The sequence below is a fragment of the Schistocerca serialis genome, chromosome 3 (assembly GCF_023864345.2).
Source record: "Schistocerca serialis cubense isolate TAMUIC-IGC-003099 chromosome 3, iqSchSeri2.2, whole genome shotgun sequence".
Classification (NCBI taxonomy): Eukaryota; Metazoa; Arthropoda; class Insecta; order Orthoptera; family Acrididae; genus Schistocerca; species Schistocerca serialis.
In genome coordinates this window covers 994161058-994176596 of record NC_064640.1, presented here as the reverse complement: position 1 = coordinate 994176596, position 15539 = coordinate 994161058, and the positions used below count along the sequence as shown (strand labels likewise).

Here is a 15539-nt window from a genome sequence, read left to right as displayed (position 1 = left end):
CCCTCCGCCGCCTCCCCCTCCGCCGCCTCCCCCTCCGCCGCCTCCCCCTCCGCCGCCTCCCCCTCCGCCGCCTCCCCCTCCGCCGCCTCCCCCTCCGCCGCCTCCCCCTCCGCCGCCTCCCCCTCCGCCGCCTCCCCCTCCGCCGCCTCCCCCTCCGCCGCCTCCCCCTCCGCCGCCTCCCCCTCCGCCGCCTCCCCCTCCGCCGCCTCCCCCTCCGCCGCCTCCCCCTCCGCCGCCTCCCCCTCCGCCGCCTCCCCCTCTGCCGCCTCCCCCTCCGCCGCCTCCCCCTCCGCCGCCTCCCCCTCCGCCGCCTCCCCCTCCGCCGCCTCCCCCTCCGCCGCCTCCCCCTCCGCCGCCTCCCCCTCCGCCGCCTCCCCCTCCGCCGCCTCCCCCTCCGCCGCCTCCCCCTCCGCCGCCTCCCCCTCCGCCGCCTCCCCCCCCCCGCCTCCCCCCTCCGCCGCCTCCCCCCTCCGCCGCCTCCCCCCTCCCGCCGCCTCCCCCCTCCCGCCGCCTCCCCCCCCCCCTCCGCCGCCTCCCCCCCCTCCGCCGCCTCCCCCCCCTCCGCCGCCTCCCCCCCCCCCTCCGCCGACTCCCCCCCCCCTCCGCCGCCTCTACCCCTCCGCCGCCTCCACCCCTCCGCCGCCTCCACCCCTCCGCCGCCTCCCCCCCTCCGCCTCCTGCCCCCCCTCCGCCTCCTGCCCCCCCTCCGCCTCCTGCCCCCCCTCCGCCGCCTGCCCCCCCTCCGCCGCCTCCCCCCTCTCCGCCGCCTCCCCCCCTCTGCCGCCTCCCCCCCTCTGCCGCCTCCCCCCCTCTGCCGCCTCCACCCTCTCCGCCGCCTCCCCCCCCTCCGCCGCCTCCCCCCCTCCGCCGCCTGCCCCCCTCCGCCGCCTCCCCCCCTCCGCCGCCTCCCCCCCTCCGCCGCCTCCCCCCCTCCGCCGCCTCCCCCCCTCCGCCGCCTCCCCCCCTCCGCCGCCTCCCCCCTCCGCCGCCTCCCCCCCTCCGCCGCCTCCCCCCCTCCGCCGCCTCCCCCCCTCCGCCGCCTCCCCCCCTCCGCCGCCTCCCCCCCTCCGCCGCCTCCCCCCCTCCGCCGCCTCCCCCCTCCGCCGCCTCCCCCCTCCGCCGCCTCCCCCCTCCGCCGCCACCCCCCTCCGCCGCCTCCCCCCTCCGCCGCCACCCCCCCTCCGCCGCCTCCACCCCTCCGCCGCCTCCCCCCCTCCGCCGCCCCCACCCCTCCGCCGCCCCCACCCCTCCGCCGCCCCCACCCCTCCGCCGCCTCCCCCCCTCCGCCGCCTCCCCCCCCTCCGCCGCCTCCCCCCCCTCCGCCGCCTCCCCCCTCCGCCGCCTCCGCCGCCTCCGCCCCCCTCCGCCGCCTCCGCCCCCCTCCGCCGCCTCCGCCCCCCTCCGCCGCCTCCCCCCTCCGCCGCCTCCCCCCTCCGCCGCCTCCCCCCTCCGCCGCCTCCCCCCTCCGCCGCCTCCCCCCTCCGCCGCCTCCCCCTCTCCGCCGCCTCCCCCTCTCCGCCGCCCCCCCCCCTCCGCCGCCCCCCCTCCGCCGCCCCCCCTCCGCCGCCCCCCCTCCGCCGCCCCCCCACCGCCGCCCCCCCCCTCCGCCGCCCCCCCCTCCGCCGCCCCCCCCCTCCGCCGCCCCCCCCCTCCGCCGCCCCCCCTCCGCCGCCTCCCCCTCCGCCGCCTCCCCCTCCGCCGCCTCCCCCTCCGCCGCCTCCCCCCCCGCCGCCTCCCCCCCCGCCGCCTCCCCCCCGCCGCCGCCTCCCCCCCGCCGCCGCCTCCCCCCCGCCGCCGCCTCCCCCCCGCCGCCGCCTCCCCCCCGCCGCCGCCTCCCCCTATTCGCCTCCCCCCTCCGCCGCCGCCTCCCCCCCGCCGCCGCCTCCCCCCCTCCGCCGCCTCCCCCTATTCGCCTCCCCCCTCCGCCGCCGCCGCCACCCCTCCGCCGCCGCCCCCCTCCGCCGCCGCCCCCCTCCGCCGCCGCCCCCTCCGCCGCCGCCGCCACCCCTCCGCCGCCGCCGCCACCCCTCCGCCGCCGCCGCCACCCCTCCGCCGCCGCCGCCACCCCTCCGCCGCCGCCGCCACCCCTCCGCCGCCGCCGCCCCCCGTCCGCCGCCGCCGCCACCCCTCCGCCGCCGCCCCCCCCCCTCCGCCGCCCCACCCCCCTCCGCCGCCCCCCCCCTCCGCCGCCGCCCCCCCTCCGCCGCTGCCGCCCCCCCTGCCCCCCCTCCGCCGCCGCCGCCACCCCCTCTGCCGCCGCCACCCCCTCTGCCGCCGCCACCCCCTCTGCCGCCGCCACCCCCTCTGCCGCCGCCACCCCCTCTGCCGCCGCCACCCCTCCGCGACCGCGACCCCCATCCGCCGCCGCCCCCCCTCCGCGACCGCGACCCCCATCCGTCGCCGCCCCCTCTGCCGCGGCCCCCCATCCGCCCCCCCATCCGCCGGCGACCCCATCCTCCGCCGACCCCCATTCGCCGCCGCCGCCCCCCCCCCCCTCCGCCCGCCCCCCTCCGCCGCCGCCGCCCGCCCCCCTCCGCCGCCGCCGCCCGCCCCCCTCCGCCGCCGCCGCCCACCCCCCTCCGCCGCCGCCGCCCACCCCCCTCCGCCGCCGCCGACCACCCCCCTCCGCCGCCGCCGACCACCCCCCTCCGCCGCCCCCCCTTCCCTTCCTGCGCATTAATTACATTAATTAATGTACCATGAAGTAGATTTTATTTTGAATTCTATTGTTAAAAGGATCAACGATGTTTGACACTGCCTGTACATTTCCTCTCAAAAAAATTAACTTATTAACCACCCTGAACATTAAATATTTTGTATAACATCACCAAAGAGTTTGTAGCAATTGACATTTAGTCGTGCTACTTGCCTCTTGAGTTTCTTCTAAATATTGTGTACTGATTTAAGCAGTATGTAATTGGACATTTTATAATTTAAAAAGTATCTATTCTGTATCTCGAAGAAAAGCTTCTTGTTATATGTAATTAAGTAACTTGGTTGTGTGCAGGAGACTGAAGAACAACACCGTGAAATATGTGAGCGGCTAGAGCAAGAGAAACGAGAGTTGTCTGCCCAAGTGGAAGACCAGTTGTACTCGGAGGCAGCACTCCAAGCAAGGCTTGATGCTGTTACTAAAGACAGTGATCTTATATCGCAGCGACAACGTGCATTGCTTCAAACATGTCTTAACAACAGTCATTCAATCCTTGATATGAAAGAGAACTCTGAGACAATGAAGGAGACTGATTCCACTGGTATGTAGTGCCTGTATTGCTATGAGGTTTAGTTAAGAAGGTTAAAATTGCATATGCAATGCTGTCTCTGTGTTTAGATGCTTCTGTCTGAGTATGAGATTACAGTTGCCATTACTGCTACTGCTTACTGCTTACTTGTAAAAAGTAATTTCATTTCAACACCATTGTCAGAATGTTGCAATACCTTTGACAATTTGTTTGTTTCCTTTCTTACATAATTTAATATCATATAAATATCAGACAAGATTTTTTTAAATTAATGGTCTAATGTAATTCTCTCTTAAAACTGTCTGGTATCTTATTCCTGAAAGTTTCATGCCACACCAAAAACAAGTTCTGAATCTGTTAAACAGATACACAGGTCAGTAACTTCTTATGATATGAGAAATTAAGGATTAAGCTGTTTTTGGCATTGAAATTGCTACTTTAATTTATTGTTTTAGCCCAATATCTTAGAGGATGTGGTCAGAAAATGTACTAGCAAATTATACCTCAACAGCATTTTTATTCCTGTACAGAAGTAGCTCACCTGAAAAGACCATGATGTCAGTGTACCATATTGAAGCATCAGGCATGGGCAACCTTTGGTGATTGGCAGACGTGATTCACATTCTTTCTTAAGATTGTGGGCTGCCTCGACATGTGACGCGACATCAGCACTCCTAGCACATAAAGTGAGAACTGTAACGTCTTTTTGTGGGATAATGTGCCAGTACGAGTGGCACTCCTTACTAAAACACCACACCAACAAATTATGCTTTGAAACTCGTATATTTGAGAGTACATTCATTTTATGTTCACCCATTCTTCAGATGTTTACATTTATTTATGTGTTGTGAGCATTGTGTCTTTACATATGATTTTAACGACAACTGTGAAGGTGGGTTGCCAGGCATACTGAAATATCATCATGAGAAAAAAAAACCTAAAAAAGAAATAATTGTAACTAATTCATCACAGAAGCCTTCAGTTTAAAGTGTGTTCTAATGTGTCCACAATTGACAAGAATTATTTACTAATGTTAATATGAGGAAGAATAGAGGACCAAAATATGGCATTGTGATAGACAATCACAGTGGACAAACAGGTAGGAGTAATTTTGTGAATTTCTTCTCTGGGCCAGATTGAAAACAATCAAGGGCTGGAGCCTTCCCGCAAGCTGCTCGTTGCCCACCTGTGGTTCATGAGGTACTAACAGTTGTTACATGATTTTGCAGTAGTAGCACTGTATAAGTAAAATTTAGAAAAGATACTGAGAGCAGTGTTGTCAATTGTTTTAGCTGTTAATGTTTTTACTCTTCAAATGGCAGCAATATGCAGTTTATAATTCATGTGTTGTGCAACCCACAAGAAAAATTTTGGTTTGTTTATATACTGCTTCCTCATGACATTTTACATGCCAGTTCTGATTGTTGTTTACTTTTTCTTAATTCACTGGTATTTGTAGTGAACATCATTGTAAAGAGAGGAAACTTTTTTCAAAGTTTGTGTAAAGGATAACATTCAGTCCTCCCTTCAAACGTTCCTTTTTGTTCTATTTCTTTGATTCGTCTCCTTCCCCCCTTTCTTCTCCTTCACTTGCACTATTAGTTGACACTGAATGAAGTGATACTGTGCTGGAGACAGTGGACTTGCATGAAGGTTTTCCATTGTTTCTCTAAATCCGTACACCAACATGACTACTCTGCAATTCACACTTACGTGCCTAGCAGAGGTTTCATCAAAACACCTTCAGACTATTTCCATACCATTCCATTCTCAAAAAACGCAGGAGAAAAACACACACTTAAATACTTTCGGCCAGCTCTGATTTCTCCTATTTCATTGCAATGATCATTTTGCCCTATATAGGCGGGTGCCATTAAAATATTTTCACATTACGAGGAGAAAGTTTGGGACCGCAATTTTGTGTGGAGATCCTGCCTCAGTAAAAAGAAAGCCTTTGTTTTAATGATTGCCAGCCCAATTTGCATATCATATCTGTGGCACTCTTTCCCACATTTCACAATAATACAAAACAAGATGCCCTTCTTTGAATTTTTTTCAATTTCCTTCATAAATTCTATCTGATACTGCGCAGCAATACTCCAGAAGAGAGTGGACAAGTGTAGTATAAGCAATCCCTTTACTTGATTTGTTGCATTTTCTAAGTGTTCTGGCAGTGAATCACAGTCTTCAGTTTGCTTTCCACACAACATTATCCATGTGAGCATTCTAATTTAAGTTATTCGTTACTGTAATCCATAGGTATTTAGTTGAATTTACAGAATTTAGATTTGTGTGATCTATCGTGCAACTTAAATTTAATGGATTTCTTTTCATACTCCTGTGGATGACCTCACTCTTTTCGTTATTCAGAGACAATTGCCACTTTTTGCACCATACAGGTACAGTGTCTAAGTCATTTTGCTATTCTCTTTGATCTTCTGATGACTTTGCTAGATGGTAAATGACAGCATTATCTGCAAACAATCTAAAATGGCTGCTCAGATTGTCTCCTAAATCATGTATATAGGTTAAGAATATCAGAGGGCCTAGAACACTTCATTAGGGAGTGTGATATTCCACTTCTGTTTTACTCTATGTCTTTCCATCATTTACTATGAACTGTGACCTTTGTGACAGAAAATCATGAATCTAGTCACACAACTGGAACGATACTCCATTGTTCAGAAATCTCTAGTGAGAAATGGTGTCAAGTCGTCTCGAAATCTAGAAATATGGTATCAATTTGAGATCACCTATCGATAGCACTCATTACTTTATGTGAATAAAGTGTTTTGCAAGAATGATATTTTCTTAATCCATACAACTGTGTCAATAGATTGTTTTCTTTCAGGTAATTCATAATGTGCAAACACAGTATATGTTCCAAAAGCCTACTGAAAATCAGCATCATTGGTATGGGTTTGTAAGTTTAGACAAAGAACAATAACCACCTTTAAGTGCAACAATCTAAGTTCTGACAAAAACAGAAATAACATTGTCACTATTACAGTTTTCTATATTTCTTCCAAAAGAAGTGTAAAAACACTGGAAGAACTTGCATATAAATACTCGTGAAAGCTTATTGTCACGTTTGGAATGTTATTGTTGTAATTACCTATTTTGTTGGAATATTTTATGAAAAGAGTATGTGCCAACTCCTGTGCCCTTAAAACTGGGCTGAGTGTCCTAAATTATTAAGTGCAGAGTAAGCAAACAAGAAGTTATGGATAACATTAAAGAAAGGAGAAAATAGATTTTTTTATAAATTTTATTCATAAAATATAAAAACAAGTACTTAAGTCTTGAATATTAGGCTCATAGCTTGTCCTTGAAAATTTTGTTATTGAAATAATTAATATGAAAAAATCTAGGGCACAGTACTTTCACTTAGGCAATATAGAAAAGGTTCTTAAAAGTTTTAATGAGTATAAAGTGCTCTTCAAACAGTGGCTACTTTGTTAGTTCACTGTAAAAACAATTTTTCTTTTTTAGGTATGGAATAATTTTTTCAGATATTCCTTCTTTTCAGACTTCAATCAACATGTCATTCCCAGCCATGGCAGTGAAAGTATTTATAGCTTCATCTGTTTCCCCTTTTTTAAACACTTTTGTTTTCACCCACTGTTTAGTGTTACTAAATTTGTGTGTGTGTGTGTGTGTGTGTGTGTGTGTGTGTGTGTGTGTGTGTGTGTGTGTGTGTGTGTGTGTGTCAATTTCCTGCCTTTTCTTTGGTGACTTTAACCCAAACAACCTGTTGTGGTTGGCAGGAGAGCCAACACCGTGTTACTAGAGGAAGCCGAAAGGCACGCGTTTTAGCTCACGCAGGCTGGCGTGAGGTCTGGAACAGGACAAGGGAATAAGACTTTAGAAAAAACGGACGTAGCTGGTGGAATACTTAACTTTAATCCATTAATGGTGAAAGTCGCTCTGGACGGTACATTATTCACAGTATCAATAGTAACTGGTAATGGCGCCTTGCTAGGTCATAGCAATTGACGTAGCTGAAGGCTATGCTAACTATCGTCTCGACAAATGAGAGCGTATTTTGTCAGTGAACCATCGCTAGCAAAGTCGGTTGTACAACTGGGGCGAGTGCTAGGAAGTCTCTCTAGACCTGCCGTGTGGCAGCGCTCGGTCTGCAATCACTGATAGTGGCGACATGCGGGTCCGACGTATACTAACGGACCGCGTCCGATTTAAAGGCTACCACCTAGCAAGTGTGGTGTCTGGCGGTGACACCATACAACCGTAGAAATTTCAAAAGTTGTTGCATTGAGGCAACATTTAACTGCTGTTCTGAAATCATAAAAGCCATCATCATCATCAAAGTTGTTTGAAATTATATTTTAGTGCAAGCAGTAAAGAGAAATATGACAACATACTACAGAACTTGCCCAGGGGCTCACATTTCTTTGGACTATGTGCGTGGCTACCCTGGGGCCCTTGGCCCTTGCTGCACGACTTTCCTTTCTGTACTGCAGGTCTATCCTTATACTATTCTTTTTTTCTCATCTGCCTTTCCATTGGATGGTCTTATTGACACTGATTATGCTTGTATTTCATTTATGATTTTGAAAACTCATTTTTCTCTCCTCTGGCATTTTTCTACAACTTTTCGTCCTTCACTGTATGGTCCCCAATATTAGGTCTGACCTACCATTCCTCTTCCAGATTTTACAGAATGCAGATAGTGCAAGGAAGGTTGCTCAGTGTAGTGTACATTCCACCTCTTGTGGCTTTCTATCATTTCACCCTTCTTTTCAGGCAAAAATAGTCCACTCAAAACCAATCTTGGGGGGGGGGGGGGGGGGGGGGGGGGCTGTTTGTCAAGTACCTTCAGGGTGATTACCCACAGATTACACTGTTAGTGTCTGAGCCGTAGGGACTCTAGGCAACGGTTAACTGCTCAGAGTGGGTGGCACCAAGGCAAATGAAGAGGATTAAATTTTCTGCTGCTGGTAGCTGTATGGCCCCAGCATCTCTTCAGAAAGAAAGTATTACTATAATGCAGAGATATATAGCCCCACAACATTTCCTTCTCTGGCTATGCTGTAGGACGAATGTAGGGGTAAGAGACAAGGGGAGAAATCATTCCCACAATACTTAGTTTGCTCTTGGACAAATGGAGATTCCTGTTTGACCACTCCATCATCATTCTTTGTTGAACACCTTGAGGAAGGGTTTGGGGAAGTAGCAGCGATTTTGAAAATGAAAAGTCATTCAGTTCTGATAAAAATGGCATCCCCCATTCAGTCACCGGTGCTGGTCGCCTGTGACAAGCTGGGTGACATTCCTGTGACACTCTCTCCTGTAACAGCCTCAGTATAGTACAAGGTATCATATCCCATTGCCTCCTCCTTTTGCAGACATAGGACGAGCTATGTGCCAGTTTGGAGTGATGGAGTGTACATTTTGTCTGTCGTGTCTTAACGAGAGTCCAGAGGACAATAGGGTTGATAGTGAGGCCTGCATCTTGACGCTTGATGATAACTCATTGCCTGAAAAGATCAAGCTGATGTGTATCGATGCAACGTGAAACCATAAGTTCCCCCTTCCATGCACTGCTTCATATGCACGAGATCTGAGCATGTCTTCACATTTTAACATCAGCCCCGTCTGTACGAATTATGGATGTCAGTTGCACATGGACACTCCTTGTGTCCCTCCCATAACTGTATCAGCTGCAGGGAGCACTATTCCCCCTGTTCACTGGAATGCAGTGTCTTTTAAAGAGAAAAGAAAATCCAAGAATGCGAGACTCTTGAGTGACTCACTTATCAGGTCGTCAAGAAGAAACGTGATCATTTGCATCCCCTATGTTTGATAATGATGTTTACTACAGCTATGACAATGTCATCAAATGGTAGCCTCACCCTTCATGTTTTTTATGTTAGGCCCTTGGAGCCACTTGACTACACACATTACCCTAATGGTTGGGGTCCCCTCTCCTACTGTTTGCCCCACGCCCACTTTGGGAGTGTCGACTCCCCACCCAGGGCAGACTTCTGTCCCCAATCGCCAGCCAGAGAAGCAACATCTGACATCTCTCACATGGAATGGTTACCTTCGGACACTCTCCTCCAAGGATCCTGACGATCTGCATCCAGATACTTGCCAGTGGCTGTAGGAGCCACAGGTTGGTGGTTGTAGAGCTTTGTTTTTCTCCTCTGTCCCTGAAACTAGGGCAGACAAGCCCTTTGTGTCCATCGAAAACATAACATCTACGACTACTGGCCTAGGTAAAGCTATCAAAACTTGCTCTTAGAGCTCGATCTTTGTCTCTTGAATACTGGTGCCCTCACTCACTCCAGTGTGGCATATGGGTCTTGTTTGGTCATTGATCTTTCCATTTGAAGCACTAGTCTTATCCCATCGATATTGTAGTATTGTAGTCCATGATTATCTGTGTGACAGTGAGCATTTTCCAATCAACCTGTCTCTTCCTCAGCATCACTCGCCTGGGCATCCACCCACATGATGGGCTCTCTCAACAATGCTGATTAGTTTGCCTCTGCCGTTGCCCTTAGCATCCTGCCATGTGTGGTACTGAGGCAGCTGTCCGTGGCACACTGCAGCTGTTCTGTCAGTAGCAGGCGCATCATGGCCATTACAGATCAAAGACGGGATGTCCCAAGCTTTAAGCGGCATCCATTGATGGAGAACCTTTAAAACGGCTACATTTACAGATCTACTACCAAATAAAATGACAGAGGCAAGGATGCAGGATATGGGATATTACTACCATCGGACCGCGTACCCCTCCATAGCAGGTTTGGGTAAAGGTTCGATGCCTCTATGGACACAGGTCCCCCACAGCTGTGCCGGCAGTCTTCCTGAACCAGATGTTATCACTGAACATTTTGCATCCCCTAGAGGCATATAATGCTCTATTCAGGAAGTGGGAATTCCTTAGCTTCCTAGCCCTTTTCCCTGACACGTCTCCAGGGCCAGACTACATCCACAGCCACGTGCTCAAACACCTATCGGTAGGTAGCCAGCACCACGCACTTGTCACCACCTTGGATTGAGGGTAGCTTCTCATCTCACTGGTGAGAAAGCATGGTATCCCAGTTCTGAAACTTAGGAAATACCCCTTGAGATCGACAGCTGTTGTCGAATTAGCCTCATTAATGTTCGCTCAGGGTGTATACGACCCAGGACAACCTGGAGATCCGGGAAAAACCCAGGAATTTTTTCATCCAGGAGAAAACCACGAAAAACCTAGGAATTTTTTCATCCGGGAGAAAACCGGGAAAAACCCGGGAATTTTTATGAATTCTGGGAATTTTTCATTGTTTTAGTATTCAGTTAAATTTTGGTAGATTTGACTGGTAAGAACCATTACTATAACAAAGGATATTACTGTATCTCACTACTGCTGAATAATTCTTCAATAATAAAACATAAACGAGAGAAAAAACAAAAATAACTTAAATTGCAAAGGGAATGCGCCATATACAACAACGAAGACACACATTGCTCATGCAAGCATCTGCCAACAGCAAAATGTATCAAAGGCTTTAGGAAGACTCTGCAATGCTTCTTAACAACAAATTGCTTCCTATGTGTGTGAAGTCACAACTGTTTACATTAAATTTGTTTTAGCAGTTACGAGCGGGCTCATGCACATGCACAGTTGAGTCATGTTTGAGTAGTAGATTGTCCCACTTCTGGCTACAGGAATGTGGCTGTTGGCTGTGCAAGCAGTTAGGTGTTACCGGAAAAAGGGGCCACCAAATTCATATTCTTGAGGCAATGAATCTTGTTTCGCAAAGTGCCTAGCATCCAGCACACGTTGGTCTATTGATTATTCATAATACTTTGAAATGCATCCCTGTTGGTTTTTGAACATTTTTGAACACATTTTGAGTTGATTTCTGAATGAATCATAAGTTGATTTTTGAATGCGTGCATAGTGTACGTGATGTGTCTGTCAGGAGAATCCTCTTCGTATCTAGAAATAAACTTTTCGCAGACAAAAGGGGATGAGGCTATACGAGCTGATTGGAGTAAAGCCAAACGGATGAATGGCAATCGCTGTCTGATTATGTGGTTGATTGGGTTTGTGAATGATCAGCGTTGTTATAATTACTATCGAAATGCATAGATTTGGACTACTAGAGTGGAAATAAATTACTAGCAGGAATAACAGGCAAGAAAGATTACGTATTATCTTCTCAGTGTATCCAAGAAAATGAATTGAAATAAGTTTTGACAATGCCAGGAATAGTTACAAAATTAGTGATGACAAGATTGATTGTTAGAATAAGGATGGAGAAGAAAGGAGGACATCACAAAAATTATGGAAGAATATGATGATTCCAAAATTATGTAAACATTTCTTACTACTACTTTTCGATCTCATACTTGAGAAACTGGAGCATGTGAATGAAATGTGAAACTATTTCCTAACAGAAAGCTTTTTGTCTGTAGTAGGCCTCATAGGCATTTGGTATTGGTACTTCATGAATTATATTCTGTCGTATTATAAAAATGACCGTTTGCGTCAAAACAGTTTCATTTATTTGGTGTGTGTTACAATTGCTGCAATATTAGAAGGCCTATTTTATTTTATCTAACAGATAGTGACAACAGGACGTAATCAGATCAAGAAACTACACCAGTCGTGAATACTATTTGTATTAACAGCTTTTTGAGTATTAGACGACGACATTTCGATTTTTCATGTAGCAAAACATTTGACGAACATTGATGAGGTTTCACAGAAAGGATGCCATGTAAAGCTGTAGCAAGATTAGAAAGAAAAAAATGCTAGGAGGTAAGTATTGAAGAAATGTGTACTGTATTGCTTGTCTCTTGTCTTTACTGGTTTTATGTACCCTATATTTAATTTCATGTCACACAAAACAGCAAGTTATTACCTAATAGGCAATAAATAGTGCAAATTTTCTGAGGTCTTCTTGTTCTCCCAGTTACAAATAATCCCATTCATTTTGAGTTGGTCAGAATGTCAAACCGGCTGCCTGGGAGCAGGAGAGGCACCACAGGACATTTTAATTCCCACTGTCCTGAATATAGTTTGATGGCATCCATTACAAAATATACATGTTTCAGTTCCACAGAGTGAAATACAGTGATGTGCGATAGAAGAATGCTGTATGAAGAGGCATGGTACTACACTTTGGCACACTTAAGACCAAATAACATGTCCTACATATCCTCAAACACATACGTTTTATGTTTCAGACTTTTCAGAAAGATCTGCCCTACAAGATGAACATATTTTTGAAAATCCGATTTTTTTCAGTATTTACCCGATTCACAAATATCTGGGGCTGATGCGCAGAGAAGTCTGAGTTATAGGGAGTAGTGTCTACGTGACCCGTGTTTACATTTAGTGATTTTGCTGTTTCCCCTTCGTTTACTCTCACGTCAAATGAAAACAAAATGGATATCTGTGGCTGAGAGCTATCAAGTGAATTAAAATACATTCACATATTTACGGAAGGCTAAAATATGTTGTTAGTTTCAGATTTGATTTTATTTCCACCTTTCTGACAGTCAAGCATTAATCGCCTTGTAGAACAATGAATTTATTTTTGTCTGTTTGCTGAAGAAATTAACCTTTTCCGCAGAGACAGTTAATGTATTTGAAACGAAGTGTTTGTCTTGCTTCTTTTATGACATAATGTATAATCTTTCAATGTTTTACACGTACTGACATACAGGCTTGGTAGCTGCACAAGCGCGGTGTCGCCTGGTATCTGCGCTCTCTGGCAACTACTGAAACAAACCTATTTCTAACAGGTCGCAGGAAAATATTGCGAATGGTGGTTTGAAAAGTGTTACTTTCAAAGTAAATATCCTTTTACATAAGTTGAACTATGTGCGAAAATGTACCATGAATTTCTTAAATCACACAGCGTTAGACTCTCTTTTAAAAATCAACTCTTTGATGTCGAGCCATTTAGAAAAATTTCAAACCCCGAAGATCAGTAATTTATGTCATTATTAAAAATTTTACTGGCACATTTGTGTGATCTATCTTTAAGTGTAACACGCCCAACAAAGATCAACATTATATGCGAAAGGTTAGTTTCTCTTGCAACTTATTAACCTTAGAGACCAATATTATATGTGAAAGCTTCGCTTTTCTTGTAGCAGCATTATGTATATTGATTTAAACTATTAACTTCCCTGTTTCTGTGTTTGTGGTACTTAATAGTCATGATGTCGTGTGACTAGGGCCTCCCATCAGTTAGATCGTTCGCCGGGTGCAAGTCTTTTGATTTGACGCCACTTCAGCGATTTGTGCGTTGAAACAGTGATGTTGCTGTTGGCTGACTACATTACGTGTCCTATGCTCTGAATATCCGCTGTCATCGGCTGCCGAGATCACGTCACATGAGCTATGATTGGCTTAAGAAAGCGCATCGCAATCTCGAGTTCAATGATTCGGAAAGTAACAAACGGTGTTTGATGGAATTCCAATGTATACTTTCATAATACGAGAAAACACAGCGTATATGTTGCTGCACATCAAAGATATTTCCAAAACGTGTCTGTTTCCCTGAGTTTCGTTTTCTAAAGTGCCGGGAAATTCTACGCCCATGTATAAAAGCATAAACATTAAAAGAATTGGTAAGTTTTTCAGTTCCAAGGGAAAATATACTGTCACTTAACACAGAAAAAGTGTGTTTTCACCCAGGAGAAGGTGTATTTTTAACCGGGAAAAATCCGGGAATTTTTTTTTTCTTCTCCCCGTATACACCCTGTCTCTGCAACTTGTTTGAACATATGGTGAATCAGGGTGTATCCGACTTTGGACAACTGGGAGATCTGGCAAAAACCCAGGAATTTTTTCATCTGGGAGAAAACCGGGTAAAACCCGGGCATTTTTTAGAATCCTGGGAATTTTGCATTGTTTTAGTTTGCTGTTAAATTTTTGTAATTTTGAGTGGTAAGAACCAATACTCTAACAAAGGATATTACCTATCAAAGGATACCCCTTCAGAATAATACTTCAACAATAAAACATAAACGAGAGAAAAAATGAAAATAACTTAAATTGCAAAGGAAATGCGCCATATAGGACAATGACACAGTGCTCATTCAAGCGTCTGCCAACAGCAAAATGTGTCCAAGGCTTTAGGAAGAAAATGTAATGCTTCATAACTACAAATTGCCTCTGCTGAGTGTGAAGTCACAACTGTTTACATTAGATTCGTTTTAGCAGTTACGAGCAGGCTCATGTGCAGTTGAGTCACGTTTGAGTAATAGATTCTCCCGCTTCTTGCTACAGGAATGTGGATGTTGGCTGTGCAAGCAGCTAGATGCTACCGGGAAAACGAGACACCAAATTCATATTCTTGAAGAAAAAAAAATTGTTTCACAAATCGATTTTTCATATGATGTTGAAGCATGTCCCTGTTGGTTTTTGAACATTTTTGAACACATTTTAAGTTGGTTTCTGAATGAATCGTAAGTTGATTTTTGAATGCATGCATAGTGTACGTGATGTCTCTCTCAGGAGAATCCTCGTCACATCTAGAAATGAACTTTCTGCAGACAATAGGGGCTATACGAGCTGAGCAGAGTAAAGCCGAATGGATGCATGCCATTTGCTGTCTGATTATGTTGTTGATTGGGTTGGCGAATGATCAGCGTTGTTCTAATTACTAGCAAAATCCATAGATTTAGACTACCAGAATGGAAATAAATGACTAACAGGAATAACAGGTGAGAGTGATTACGTATTATCTTCTCGGTGTATCCAAGAAAATGAAATTTTAACAAATTTTTGACCAGGTCGCTACACTAGTAAGAACCAGTTGTACAGTCCCCGGCTAGCAGCAGCTCAAGTTCTTTCTTGGAAGTAATGTGGAAAATGTATTGTACGAACTTGTAACAACGCCTAATCGCGGGATAACTAAACCTATGATTCTGGCAGGGTTAGTGAAGTTAATCGGTGAACAAATTTTGACAATGGTAGGAATAGCTACAGAATTGATGATGACAAGATCGTTTGTTAAAACGAAGAAGGCAAAGAAACCGGGACATCACACAAATTATGGAAGAATAAGATGATTCCAAATTTATGTAAAAATTTCATAATACTACTTTTCGATCCCATGCTTGAGAAACTGGTGCCTATGAATGAAATGTGAAACTATTTCCTAACATAAAGCTTTTTGCTTGTAGTAGGTCTAATAGGCATTTGATATTGGTACTTTGTAAATTATATTCTGTCGTGTTATAAAAATGACCATTTGTGCCAAAACAGTCTCATTTATTTGGTGTGTTGCAAAATTGCTGCACTATTAGAAAGGCCTATTT

The 15539-nt window shown here is 47.3% G+C and overlaps 1 protein-coding gene across 5 annotated transcripts in view; it reads left to right on the top strand.

Annotated features, from left to right (window-relative positions):
- LOC126471445 (sarcolemmal membrane-associated protein) overlaps positions 1 to 15539 on the top strand; it is a 354795-nt gene that overhangs the window by 190723 nt on the left and 148533 nt on the right. For all 5 annotated transcript variants that reach the window (XR_007586307.1, XM_050099624.1, XM_050099625.1 and 2 more), the window contains one exon: positions 3008 to 3254. Coding sequence is in view for 4 of the 5 variants with exons in the window: in XM_050099624.1 (XP_049955581.1) it covers positions 3008 to 3254 (247 nt within the window). In the remaining variant the exon portion in view is untranslated. The remainder of the gene's footprint in view (positions 1 to 3007; positions 3255 to 15539) is intronic.